The sequence below is a fragment of the Heterodontus francisci genome, chromosome 44, assembly GCF_036365525.1.
Source record: "Heterodontus francisci isolate sHetFra1 chromosome 44, sHetFra1.hap1, whole genome shotgun sequence".
NCBI classification, from domain to species: Eukaryota; Metazoa; Chordata; class Chondrichthyes; order Heterodontiformes; family Heterodontidae; genus Heterodontus; species Heterodontus francisci.
Window position 1 is genome coordinate 10891322 of NC_090414.1, and position 13845 is coordinate 10905166.

The 13845-nt window shown below is 45.7% G+C and overlaps 1 protein-coding gene across 1 annotated transcript; it reads right to left on the minus strand.

The window, feature by feature from the left end:
• Nucleotides 1–349: 349 nt before the first annotated feature.
• Nucleotides 350–3933, minus strand: LOC137355964 (probable G-protein coupled receptor 139). The gene is made up of 3 exons (XM_068021666.1): nucleotides 3891–3933; nucleotides 2174–2278; nucleotides 350–1260 (listed from the first exon to the last, which is right to left on the minus strand). Exons 1-3 carry the CDS (start codon nucleotides 3931–3933, stop codon nucleotides 350–352), a joined length of 1059 nt encoding a protein of 352 aa, XP_067877767.1.
• Nucleotides 3934–13845: the final 9912 nt, after the last annotated feature.

Sequence of the window (13845 nt, forward strand, 5' to 3'; positions counted from 1 at the left end):
CCAATACAAAATAATTGACATGATATTTCCAATATCTGCAGCGTTTTGCTTCTGCAGCAACAAATGTTAGTTTCTGAGCAGATGTGAGGAGTTGACAATCGAACGATGGAGCTTATGTATCCCATCCTGTCATACAAGGGGACCTCTGATCTCCTCCTGCCCCTTTGCATCGGGTCCTCCAAAGGTCACCTAGTGCCTGCTGCACTGCTCCTTTTGGCGTTAATGACGACTCACAAACCAACACGACCAGTGTACTTCCACTCATCCCGCTGTCGGTCATCGCTTTCCAGTTGCTAATAATTATTACATTCACAGACTGGCAAAACTGGGCAGTACCTCTGGGTCACTGTCAGTTGTTGTGTGCATGTATTAATTGGACAATTGATGTAATCGGATATTTCACTGCGCTCTTGACCTGCTCTCTAAACTTTGTCTGAGTCGCTACATAAATGAAGGTGTTTGTGCAGCAACTTAAATTCATCATCATCAATCCGACTCGCTCAAATATGAATTCAGAATTGTTGTAATCATTGGGATTTGTTCCTGCAATGTTGTAATATAAGAATTCTGTAACATACACCGACCACAGAAGAATGAAGCTGCCGGAAATGGTGAAGAGTAAAATCACAGACTTCCTTCTGCTCTCCATCTCTGGGTCACTGCGATTCGCGCCCTTGATCTCACCCCTCAATCCCTTACGGACTCGACTGGCCACTAAAATATGCCTGACTGTCAGAGCATTGAGTAACAAAATCAAAGCGAATGGCAGCAATGGTGTTGAAACCGCATCAAACCAGTCAAATGCCACCCATCCTGGATCGGTATAGTAGTTTGGATTTGTATAACAATTCCACGGTACATTGTCGATTACCTCTCCAGGTTCATATATAAAGTAGAAGGGGGCGTTTCTTAAACAGAGTAGAATGCAGGTTGTTGATAGAACCATTGCCGCAGTTTTCTTGGTGCAATATTTTGTTTTCAGCTTCTGGCAACAAATGGCTACAAATCTATCAAAGGAGAAAGTGACGGTGAACCAGACAGAACACTCCCTGGCTGCAAATCTGAGGACAGCGATAACACTACACACAGGGGTGATATATAGGAAAGATACTGGGAAATAATAATAACCAATCCGCCAGAGTATGACCTCAGTGATAATGAACAGTAGATCTGCCATTGCCATGGCAACCAGGTAGCGAGAGGTGCAGGTGGAGAGGCCGCACTTTCTCCTGGACAGGATCACAATCGCCAGTAAATTAACTGCAAGAGAGAAGGGAGAAGATACTACAAAATTTACTGTTCAAACTTTCTCCTTGTCTGACACCGAAAATAAGTGCAGGACCGTCGCACCAAGAAAGGCGAAGAGAGGCGTGGGAGGATGGGAACCCCGACGCCAACACGCCTCCGACCCACTTACGTCCGGGTTTAACTAAGTCAGCTCAGGAGATAGGCAGACAACCGCTCCCAGGAAGCAGGTTAGAGATGAAAGTATTTTAATGAGAGTGGGAGTCTCTGATTCACAGATTTACATCTTGTAGTCCAGGTGTCCCCATTAGACCTCACGCTGCACAAACAAAACACCCAGGATTTGTAGTCAGACCACATTTCCTGGATCAGACGCGGCACCACCCCGCATCCCCGTCCCTGTGTTCGGACACTCCCAACCCGGGATTAGTCCAACCCCAGGAGCAGACCCTCCACCCCTGGTTTCTACACACGCCTAGTTTTGGATCACCATGGATTACACCCTCACAGGATGGAGGTTCCCTTCTGGAATTGCAACCAACTGGAATTACATTCGCCTCGTAGATAGGACACACTTCCCAGCATCAGTCGACTGCCCCTCTCGCCCCTGGGTTCGGACACCCTACGGATCAGGCTGTTCTATCGTGTCTTGGAGCAGACACTTACCCACGTCCCTTCCCCCTCCTGTACTCAGAAATCACTCCATGATAGGGGATCCCTCTCAGTGTTGAGGACAAGAAATTCCTCTGATCTCAGCAACTCGGACCACGCTCAAGCATATGAGGCACTCCCCCGGGTTGAGGAGCAGAGACTTGCCCCCTCTCCCCGGTCCCATCTCCCGGCTGTTTCGGACCAAGCTCCAGGATATAAAAACGCACCTGGGGCCATAGACCATACTCTCCCCTTCACCTGCCACTGACTGTTGTACTCGTTTCGCGCTGCAACATACGAGACCCCTTCACTGGCTTAATGATCCAGACACTCCACCTGCCCCTCACGGGACGCAGACCACACTCCAGAATGTAGGCCCCTCCTAAGGGGTGGGAGTCAACATGTCAGCGATCACAGATGTCAACACTCTCTTCCTTTCCTAACGTTATGAGGGGACACCAAAGATATCCGACAGCCCCTTGCCCATTGCATATGGTTTGGACCACACTGGGCTCTGATCTAGCGTCCTCCCGATCCAGTGGGAAATCAAACCTGTCAATTAAGCTGCAATAAGAGCGGGAAACCTATCACGGGTAATTCAGGCGGTCTGTGAAGTTAACATGCTGAAACCCCTTTCCCCAGCCGTGTTATCCACCCGTGTTAATATCCAGGCCAATGTTTTGCAGTAAAAACAAAACCATGAAACTGATGTGAATCTTTTAAATGTAGAGAATGTTGACATCACTGAGCAGGTCAGGCAGCATCTGTGGAGAGAACAACAAAGTTAACTTTTCAGGCTGATCGTTTTTAATCCGAACTGGAATGTATTAGAAATTAACAGTTTAAAAAGTGATAGGGACAGAGAGACACAGCGTATTGGAGTGGGTAACATCCGCTGAGTGCAGGCATGAGTCAATGACAAAATGAATGATGGCGAAAGGTCTATAGGACAATTAAAAACAGAAAAATAGTTCTGGTAGGTGTAAATGGTTACAGCACAGTAACAGAGGGAGAGGAGAGCATGTAAAATCTTATAATGAAGAGAAGGCTCCTGTGGCTCAGAAAGAGAGAGAGAACGGAGGGTAGACCTCCAGCGGGTAGACTGCCAGCTGCCTAGCAAAATGGGATTGCACGACCCTTTGCACCAGCTCAGACCCCATCACTCCAACTGATTTTATTAGAGCCCTTCTCCATTACCAGAACAAGCTATGTGATAAAGTAGGAGCCTTTGCTCCACGATCCCTCCTCCTTCTACTCCACGCTTCCTCCCAGTATTGTTGCATTCCTTCCCCACACGGGTGTAGCGGGGAAGACAGAGTGACGGGATAGGAAGGGAAGGGGAGGGACACTGCAAGCGGGAGGGAGCGGTGAGCGAGCGGCCGAGGGGGAAGAAGTGGCGAGGCCATAGATGCTGTTGGATTGCACTCACAATCATGCTGAACAAGATCTCGCAGGATGCATCTGTTCTGAAGTCCAAAAATTTCTTTTCAAAATGTTCATTGGTTTAAAATTCGGGTATATGTCCAGAAATAATCGTCAATAAAATTAATTAAGCAACACGTTGCAGGAATCAGGAGCGGAGACCAGAAGCTATAGCGAGCGGAGACCAGAAGCTTTAGGGAACGGGGAACAAAGGCAAAGTAGAGCGGAGGAAGCGGCGAGGCACTTATCGCCTTTTGGTTTCATTTCTTTGCATTTTTGTGATAAATTGAGCAGTGCCATCTCATGCTACTGGCAGCAGCGACAAAACGTCTCAGTGCATGAGGCTGCATTTGCACATGTGCAAGTTGTGCGCTGTCTATTGGGTGCTTTGTCAGCAAACGCAGCCTTGAGAAAATATGGATCTGTTCCTTATTGATCTTCAGTGGAAGAGAATAGTAGGTCTAGGGCAGAGATGGCTGAGTGGGAGTGTGATGTGGAATTAAAATGGCAATTGATCGGAAGCTGATTGGCATGGTTGTAGAATAAATGGAGTAGTTTAGAAAAAAAAATACCCAATTTGCGTTTGGTTCTCTCCCAATATCCAGGAGACTGCATCGTGAGCATTAATGCGCTGATGAAAGTGAAAGAAGTACAAGGTAATCGCTGCTTAACCAGAAAGCAGTCTTTCGGGCTTTGTTCAATGTGGTGGAAAGAAGGAAACTTGCAGGCGTTTACATCGCCTGCACTTCATGATCAAGGTACCTGGGGAAGAGAGCTGATGTTGGGGGGTTCTGGAAGAGTGAACCAGCTCGTCAAAGGGGCGGGCAACAGGAGCGGAGGAGAAACTTTGGTTTCTCGATAAGTAAACTGGATGTGACACAAATATGGAGGTTGACGCCTATAATGTGGAGTCTGACGGGGTGGATGATCAGGCGAAGGGCAATATTATTGTATTTTTTGGAAGGGAGAAGAAGGGGTGAAATCAGTAACGCAGTTAATAGGATTGTTATGGTCGAGTGCTGTTAACCATAGTGTAGGGGCATTCTCATCAAGGAAAAATGAAGACATTTCAGAAGCACTGGTGTGGAAATTAGCATTCTCATAACAGAGGGAATGGAGTTTAAGAAAATGGGAGATTGGAACACTATCATTCCAGGAAGCAGAAAGTGCAATAGATGTAGGTGTGGGAGTCGATGGGATAGAGTTGATATTGATAGGCAGCCAATCCCTGGAATAGACATAGAGAAGTCAACGAATGGAAGGAAATTGTCAGGAACGGACCACATGAAGTTGATGGACAGGTGTAAATAAAAAGAATTTTGAAATTTGCCAGGTCAAGGCAAAAGAAGGAAATGGCAGATTCACATTCATAAAAAATATCAGACAAATAGTATATATGAGGGAGGGATCTTGAGTATAATTGTAACAAATAATTGTGCACATATCCTATGCAAAGATAGCATCGCAGGAACACATAAAACGTTCCCATAGTGGCATGACTTGAGTGTGGAAGATAACAGTGTTTTCATCCGATGACCACACACCTATAGCTTGGAACAGGGCCCTTGCACATTAATGAGAGTCAGAACCCTGCAAGTGTTTTCATTTCCAGAACAGAGCAGTTGAGGAAGAGATGAGTCCCACGAGTGAATGAAACTAAACTAAGAATTCCAAATAGGGCCCGCAGAATGCATCAGCAGAATATGGTGAATGGTAACTGGCCAGTGATTGGCCTTATGTTTCCTGTCCAGAGAAATCACATTCACTGTGAGTTAAAGGATCGATACGGTTTACTGAACGTTGGACAAGAGGATACAGATTTACATACACAGAAATATAAATGGACCACTGGGTCACAGCTCCAAGCTCATAAAGGACGTCACATGTGTTGTGAGACAGTCGGGTCAGAATAAAACAGTGAATGAAGTTTCGTAGTCCGAACAAGGGAGATAGATCTCTGAGGGGAGGGACTAAACTTGTGACTAATAAGGAATAAATCCAACTTCAAAACATTTATGGAAGGAAGTGATGAAGTATTTGATGGAATAATAAAAAGACCTCTTGTTCAGATGCATTGTACCCACACCTGCTAAAGAAACATTAGATAGTCCATTAATAATCCACAAAGAAGGAACAATGCTAGAGAACCAATAGACAGCTAATGTGTTTCTAGTATTTAAGAAAGGATGAAGCTAGAACAAATACAAGAACTACTGAAAAGTTTTCATAGCGTGACTTTTAGAAAAGATAATGAAGTTCTTATTCAAAATAATAATTGTAAAGATACTCTAGAAATGCTTAACATCATGGAGAAATCAGCATATATACCAAAATAATGGTCATATTTAACCAATCTTATTGAATTATTTGAATAATTACCAGAAAAAATAGGTAATATTAATGCAGTAGATGTAACATACTGCGATCTTCCCATGGTCCTCGATAACAAACTTCATCACAGATTCATGAGCAATCTCGGAGCTCGTGGAATTAAGGAACAAGCAGCTGATTGGGCAACAACTGATTAAAAAGCAAACAGAGGCAGGGACTGGGGCGTTAACGGTATTTACTCAGATTATCAACAAGTGGAAAGTAGTTTTCCAAAAGCAACAGCAACAGCAACAGCAACAGTTGGTATAATCGATATGGGCTGAGGAAGCACAACTTCAAAATTGCAGACAAATCCAAGTTGAGAGGATAGTTCGCACAGACGAAGAAAGCAACATAATGCCTGATAACATCAATACTGATTAATAGAGTTGCCCAAAGTGTAACGAAATAGAAACAAAAATAAATTCAGCTGAACTAAGTGTTTAGCTTCTGAAATTTGTTCAGATAACTAAGTTTGCCAGATGCTCCAAGGGAAATAAGAGCCTGACTGGGCTAGGGGGCGGGGTGTGTGGGGGGGGGGGGAGGAATGTAATCGTACAGATTCACAAATCATTTAACTAGCAAAAGTGGATACAGAGCCATAAAATGCAAATAATGAATTGGAGTCCATTTCTCCAGGAATAGAATTCATAAACAAAAAGAGCTGATCAAAAAATAATATAAAACCGTATTATTACAATTATTACAATTACAATTATTACAGCCCCCCACTTTACTTTCATTTTTAGTCATTTTTAGTTATTTTTTCTTCCTTTTTTTTGCATTCCTTTTTACATTTTTTACAATCCTTTTTTTGCATTTATTTCATTTCATCTTAGTTGGTTCAGTTTGCTTACCCACTGTTTTTTTCAGGTTGTTTTTTTTCAGGTTTGCACTTGCTGATGTTCAATATTCAGTATATTCACACCTAATCTATACTAATGCTTTGTCTTTCAACACACCATTAACATATTGTTTGCCTTTGCACCGTGACCTTTTGGTCAGCTATGTGGCCTGGTCCAATCTGCATCTTCTCCTTTGTTATCTCTTGCCCAACCCCCACCTCACTTGTTTATAATCTGTGACTTTTCTAATATTTGTCAGTTCCGAAGAAGGGTCACTGACCCGAAACGTTAACTCTGCTTCTCTTTCCACAGATGCTGCCAGACCTGCTGAGTGAATCCAGCATTTCTTGTTTTTGTTTCAGATTTCCAGCATCCGCAGTATTTTGCTTTTATTTTAGTGTTTAATTCACTGCCACTTCTCTTCCAGGAATGCCTACCTTGAAGAAGTTCTGCTCTTCTCTCCGACGGGATTTTCGTTTGTCTCTTTTACCTTGTTCACCTTCATTGCTTTCTATTTCCCTCCTGGTGATTGATAAGGTATCTACCAAAATTCGTTTTCACAGCCACATCTCCTTCCTCAGTGACTGTCTCCGGCTCCGACTGATTCCACGTGGATTCCAACTGCAGTTTCACCCATCATGCTTTGAAACCACCCAGGATCACAGGTATCTCCGAGAAATACAACGTTCCTCGGACTGCTACTCTCACCGCATCCTGAGATCCACACTCAGTGCTATGCACCGCCATATGCACACACTGGACCTCTCTCTCCAGCAGCACCGTCTCACCTTATCTCAAATCTGTTCTACTCTGCAGTTTCATCTCATCTTACGTCTCATCCGACGCATTAACAAAAAACTTTTTTTCTTCCTTTCAGGTGTTAAGGAACGCAAGCTCCAGCAGCTGATGGGGACTAATGCCCCTCCAGATCCTCCTTCGGCTTCACTTCCCTCTGACCCCACCCCTTCTGATCTGACCCCTTGCCGTGTATTCACTATACCCTCTGACCTCCCCCTCTCTGATGCTGAGCGTTCTGAACTCAGCAAAGGTCTCAGTTTTATCCCCTTACGCCCCCACCTCAATGAATTTCGCGCTCGGCATGACGTTGAGCTCTTCTTCCGTCGCCTCCGCCTCCGGGTTCACTTCTTCGACCAGGAGTCCTCCCCCCGACCAGTAGACCCATTCACCCGCCTCCAGCATTCTCCCTCTACCAGGACCCCTCACCCTGGCCTCTTACCCGCTCTTGAACTCTTCATTGAAAACTGTCGGTGAGACATTGGTCGTCTCAATTTCTCTGCCCCCCTCACTCACTCTAACCTGTCCCCCTCTGAACTTGAGGCACTCCGTTCTCTCAGGTCTAACCCCGATATGGTCATCAAACCTGCGGACAAGGGTGGTGCTGTTGTTGTATGGCGTACCGACCTCTACCTTGCAGAAGCTCAATGCCAACTCACAGACACCTCTTCCTACCTCCCTCTGGACCATGATCCCACCACCGAACATCAAGCCACCGTCCAAAGGACTGTCACTGACCTCATCTCCTCTGGAGATCTTCCCTCTACAGCTTCCAACCTCATAGTCCCGCAACCCCAGACAGCCTGCTTCTACCTCCTTCCCAAAATCCACAAACGGAACTGTCCCGGCAGACCCATTGTGTCAGCCTGCTCCTGCCCAACTGAACTTATTTCTTCCTATCTTGACTCTATCTTTTCTCCGCTGGTCCAGTCTCTTCCCACCTACATCCGTGACTCTTCTGACGCCCTACGTCATTTTGACAATTTCCAGTTTCCTGGTCCCAACCGCCTCCTCTTCACTATGGACGTCCAATCGCTCTACACCTCCATCCCCCACAAGGATGGTTTGAGGGCTCTCCGCTTCTTCCTGGAACAGAGGCCCAACCAGTCCCCATCCACCAACACCCTCCTCCGCCTGGCTGAACTTGTTCTCACATTGAACAACTTCTCCTTCAACTCCATGCATTTCCTTCAAGTAAAAGGTGTCGCTATGGGTACCCGCATGGGTCCTAGTTATGCCTGTCTTTTTGTGGGATATGTCGAGCATTCTTTGTTCCAGTCCTACTCAGGCCCCCTCCCCCAACTCTTTTTCCGGTACATTGATGACTGTATCGGTGCCGTTTCCTGCTCCCGCCCCGAACTAGAAAACTTTATCAACTTTGCTTTCAATTTCCACCCTTCTCTCACCTTTACATGGTCCATCTCTGACACTTCCCTTCCCTTCCTCGACTTCTCTGTCTCCATCTCTGGGGATAGGTTGTCTACCAATATCCATTATAAGCCCACTGACTTCCACAGCTACCTCGACTACACTTCTTCACACCCTACCTCCTGTAAGGACTCCATTCCATTCTCCCAGTTTCTCCGTCTCCGACGCATCTGCTCTGATGATGCTACCTTCCATGACGGTGCTTCTGATATGACCTCCTTTTTCCTCAACCGAGGATTTCCCCCCACTGTGGTTGACAGGGCCCTCAACCGTGTCCGACCCATTCCCCGCACCTCTACCCTCACCCCTTCCCCTCCCTTGCAGAACCGTGACAGGGTTCCCCTTGTCCTCACTTTTCATCCCACCAGCCTCCATATCCAAAGGATCATCCTCCGCCATTTTCGCCACCTCCAGCGTGATGCCACTACCAGTCGCATCTTCCCCTCCCTTCCCCTGCCAGCATTCCGAAGGGATTGTTCCCTCCGTGACACCCTGGCCCACTCCTCCATTACCCCCATCACCTCGTCCCCATCCCAGTGCACCTTCCCTTGCAATCGCAGGAGGTGTAATACCTGCCCATTTACCTCCTCTCTCCTCACTATCCCAGGCCCCAAACACTCCTTTCAGGTGAAGCAGCGATTTACTTGTACTTTTTTCAATGTAGTATACTGTATTCGCTGCTCACAGTGTGGTCTCCTCTACATTGGGGAGACCAAGCGCAGACTGGGTGACCGCTTTGCGGAACATCTCCGCTCAGTCCGCAAGCAGGACCCTGAGCTTCCGGTTGCTTGCCATTTCAACACTCCCCCCTGCTCTCATGCTCACATCTCTGTCCTGGGATTGCTGCAGTGTTCCAGTGAACATCAACGCAAGCTCGAGGAACAGCATCTCATCTACCGATTAGGCACACTGCAGCCTGCCGGACTGAACATTGAGTTCAATAATTTCAGAGCATGACAGCCCCCCACTTTACTTTCATTTTTAGTCATTTTTAGTTATTTTTTCTTCCTTTTTTTTGCATTCCTTTTTACATTTTTTACAATCTTTTTTTGCATTTATTTCATTTCATCTTAGTTGGTTCAGTTTGCTTACCCACTGTTTTTTTCAGGTTGTTTTTCTTCAGGTTTGCACTTGCTGATGTTCAATATTCAGTATATTCACACCTAATCTGTACTAATGCTTTGTCTTTCAACACACCATTAACATATTGTTTGCCTTTGCTCCGTGACCTTTTGGTCAGCTATGTGGCCTGGTCCAATCTGCACCTTCTCCTTTGTTATCTCTTGCCCAACCCCCACCTCACTTGTTTATAATCTGTGACTTTTCTAATATTTGTCAGTTCCGAAGAAGGGTCACTGACCCGAAACGTTAACTCTGCTTCTCTTTCCACAGATGCTGCCAGACCTGCTGAGTGAATCCAGCATTTCTTGTTTTTGTTTCAGATTTCCAGCACCCACAGTATTTTGCTTTTATTACAATTCTTAGTGTATTGAGTACAGTCCTGCTCACGATATTACAAACAGATCACGAATCAATTATTTTAACTGGAATGATACAAGAACTGAGAGAAGTGCACATTTTGGCTGCATTTTAAAAGCCCTATGCCGACCTCAGCAGCGAGCTGAAAAAACGACGGACTGCAAGCAAAATCGCTGCCACAGTCTCCAGCAGGGCGCTTCATTTAAATAATCGCGGCGGACCGCTCCCCCATCACCAATGGCATCAGCTGCCTGTGTGCAGGCACTGGTGCCAATTTAAAGGGACGTCAGCCCTTCCCGATTATTTAAATATTTAAAGATACACCGCCCCCCCAAAAAACATAGCATTTCTGGCGCCCGTTTCCCACCCCCCAAAAACAGTGACATTAACTATTCGCCCTTTCCTCCAAAACTCTTAACTTAAACTCTGATCTGCACCGCCAACCAAACCATCCACTGCACAAAGTTTAAAGTTCACCCCTTCCCACCATCCCCGACACCCATTGTGTTTATTTGACCACGTCCCTGCCGGTAATAAACATTTTAACACCTCCCCGCTCCCCACCAGTATCCCAGACCGGGAATTGAATGTATGGGACAGCTGTCCGACATACAGAAGATCGTGGTGGCCCTGGAAGATTTAAGGTAACCTGATTTAAATTCATTCATGTCATTAATTTAAATATTTTAATCCAGGGCCGTTGTCCAGTGGTGAGCAGCCAGCACAAAGCCTCGTCGCCGCTGGGAGGAAGGAACGGGAACTCTTGGCGTCAGCCTCCATGGCAGACAGCAGCCAAAAGTCTTCTGCCAACTTGCCCCGCCATGGTTCCCGAAGCTGTGGGCTTTGTAACATATTGTTATTTGCTGCCTTCTGTTCGTTCGCTGTGTTATGAAATCCCGATGTGTATGTTGCTCAGTTGCAGGTGTCTCTCCTCACAGCGACACATCTCACTTAGCTAAGTGCTGAGATTGGTACAAGTTGCAGGTGTATAAACGTCCATATTAGTCAAGAACTGAGCAGTCAAACCATAATCGGGTACAGAACTGAATGATTCAATTAACACAGTCCCAATGCTCATCATGTACAATAGTAATATAATAAAATGCAGCACTCATGACCTATGGATCCGTAGGACCGGTTTGGTGTAAGGGAATTAATCAACATTCAAGTAACTAAAGTGTGGACAATAATTAAGTGCAATGCCAACATATTTACGATTCATACAAGCTCCCATAGAGGCATACGTTATGTGGCGACCTGCGTGTGCGACTGGGAAGGGTTTAAGCTGTCTTTACGGGGATGTAGCATGAAAAAGGTAATATCAGAGAGCAAAACCAAGCTGCACCTAACACCCAGAGGGACAGGTAGTAATAGATTCGGAAATTGCATGTTATTCAGTGTGTTATAGAATCATAAAGTCATAGAGTTTTACAATGCAGAAACAGGCCCTTCGGCCCAATGCGCCTGCGCTGACCATCAAGCACCTGTCCTAACTAATCCCATTTCCCCGCACTTGGGCCGTAGCCTTGTTTGTTGTGGCGTTTTGAGTGCTCATCTAAAAATTTCTTGAATGTCATGAGCGTTCCTGCCTCCACCACCTCTTCAGGCATTCCAGATTCCAATCACCCTCAGGGTTTAAATATTTCTCCTCAACTCCCCTCTAAACATTCTGCCCCTTGCCTTAAATCTATGCCCCCTAGTTATTGACCTCTCTACTAAGACAAACAGTTTCTTACTATCTATCATACCAATGTCCCTCATTATTTTGTATACCTCAATCAGGGCCACCCCTCAGCCTTCTCCGCTTCAAGGAAAACAACCCCAGCCTATCCAGTTTGTCTTCATAACTTAAATTCTCCAGCCCAGGCAACATCCTGGTGAATCTCCTCTGCACCCTGTCCATTGCAATCACATTATTTCTATAATGTGGTGACCAGAACTGTACACAGTACTCCAGCTGTGTCTTAACCAGCGTTTTGTACAGCTCCACCTAAACCTCCCTGCCTCTTATATTCTATGCCTCGGCTAATAAAGGCAAGCATCCCGTACGCCTTCCTAACCACCTTATCTACCTATGCTGTTGCCATCAGTAATCTATGGACAAGCACCCTAAGGTCCCTCAGACCCTCTGTACTCCCTAGGGTCCTACCATCCATTGTATATTCCATTGCCTTGTTAGACCTCCCAAAGTGCATCACCTCACACTTCTCACGATTGAGCTCCATTTGCCACTGCTCTGTCCATCTTACCAGCCCATCGACCTCATTCTGTAGTCCAAGGCGTTCCTCCTCACTATTTATGACACCACCAGTTTTTGTGGCATCTGCGAACTTGCTGATTGTACTTCTTCGATTCATATCTAAGTCATTAATGTGCACTACAAACAGTAAGGGTCCCAGCACCGATCGGTGTGTACCCCACTGTTCACAGGTCTCCATTAACAAAAAAACAACCGGCTACCATCACCCTCTGCCTCCTTCCACTAAGCCAATTTTTGAATCTAATTTGCCAAATTACCCTGCATCCCATTGGCTTTTACTTTCTTAACCAATCTCCCATGTGGAAACTTATCAAAAGCATTACTGAAGTCCATGTAGACTACATCAACTGCTTTACACTCATCTACACCTCTAGTCACCTCCTCGAAAAATTCAATCAAATTTGTTAAACATGATGTCCCTCTAAAAAAGGGGCGGCACAGTGGCGCAGTGGTTAGCACCGCAGCCTCACAGCTCCAGCGACCCAGATTCAATTCTGTGTACTGCCTGTGCGGAGTTTGCAAGTTCTCCCTGTGTCTGCGTGGGTTTCCTCCGGGTGCTCCGGTTTCCTCCCACAGCCAAAAGACTTGCAGGTTGATCGGTAAATTGGCCATTATAAATTGCCCCTAGTATCGGCAGGTGGTAGGGGAATATAGGGGTAGGTGAGGATCTGGTAGGAATATGGGATTAGTGTAGGATTAGTATAAATGGGTGGTTAATGGCCGGCACAGACTCGGTGGGCCGATGGGCCTGTTTCAGTGCTGTATCTCTAAATCAAAAAAAAATCAAATCAAAGCCATGCTGGCTATCCCTGATCAATCCCTACCACTGATGTTAGACTCACTCGCCTGTAATTACTTGGTTTATCCCTGCTACCCTTCTTGAATAATGGTACCACATTTATTATCCTCCAATCATCCTGTACATCTCCTGTGGCCAGAGAGGATCTGAAAATTTCTATCAGAGCCCGCGCTATCTCCTCCTTTGCCTCACATATCAGCCAGGCATACATCTCATCTGGGCCTGGGGTTTCATCCACCTTTAAGCCCGCTAATAGAGCCAATACTGCCTCCTTTACAATGCTAATTTGATCAAGTATATCAACAATCCCCCTCCCTGATCACTACACCTATATCGTCCCTCTCCATAGTGAACATAAATGTTAAGTTATCGTTCAAAACGTCACCTATGTCCTACGGCTCCACATACAGATTGCCTCTTTGATCCCTAATGGACCTTACCTTTTCCCTGGTTGTCTTCTAACATACTTACAAAACGCCTTGGGATTTTTCATAATCTTGTCTGCCAGTGATTTTTCATGCTCCCTTTCGCTCTCCTAATTACTTTTTTTA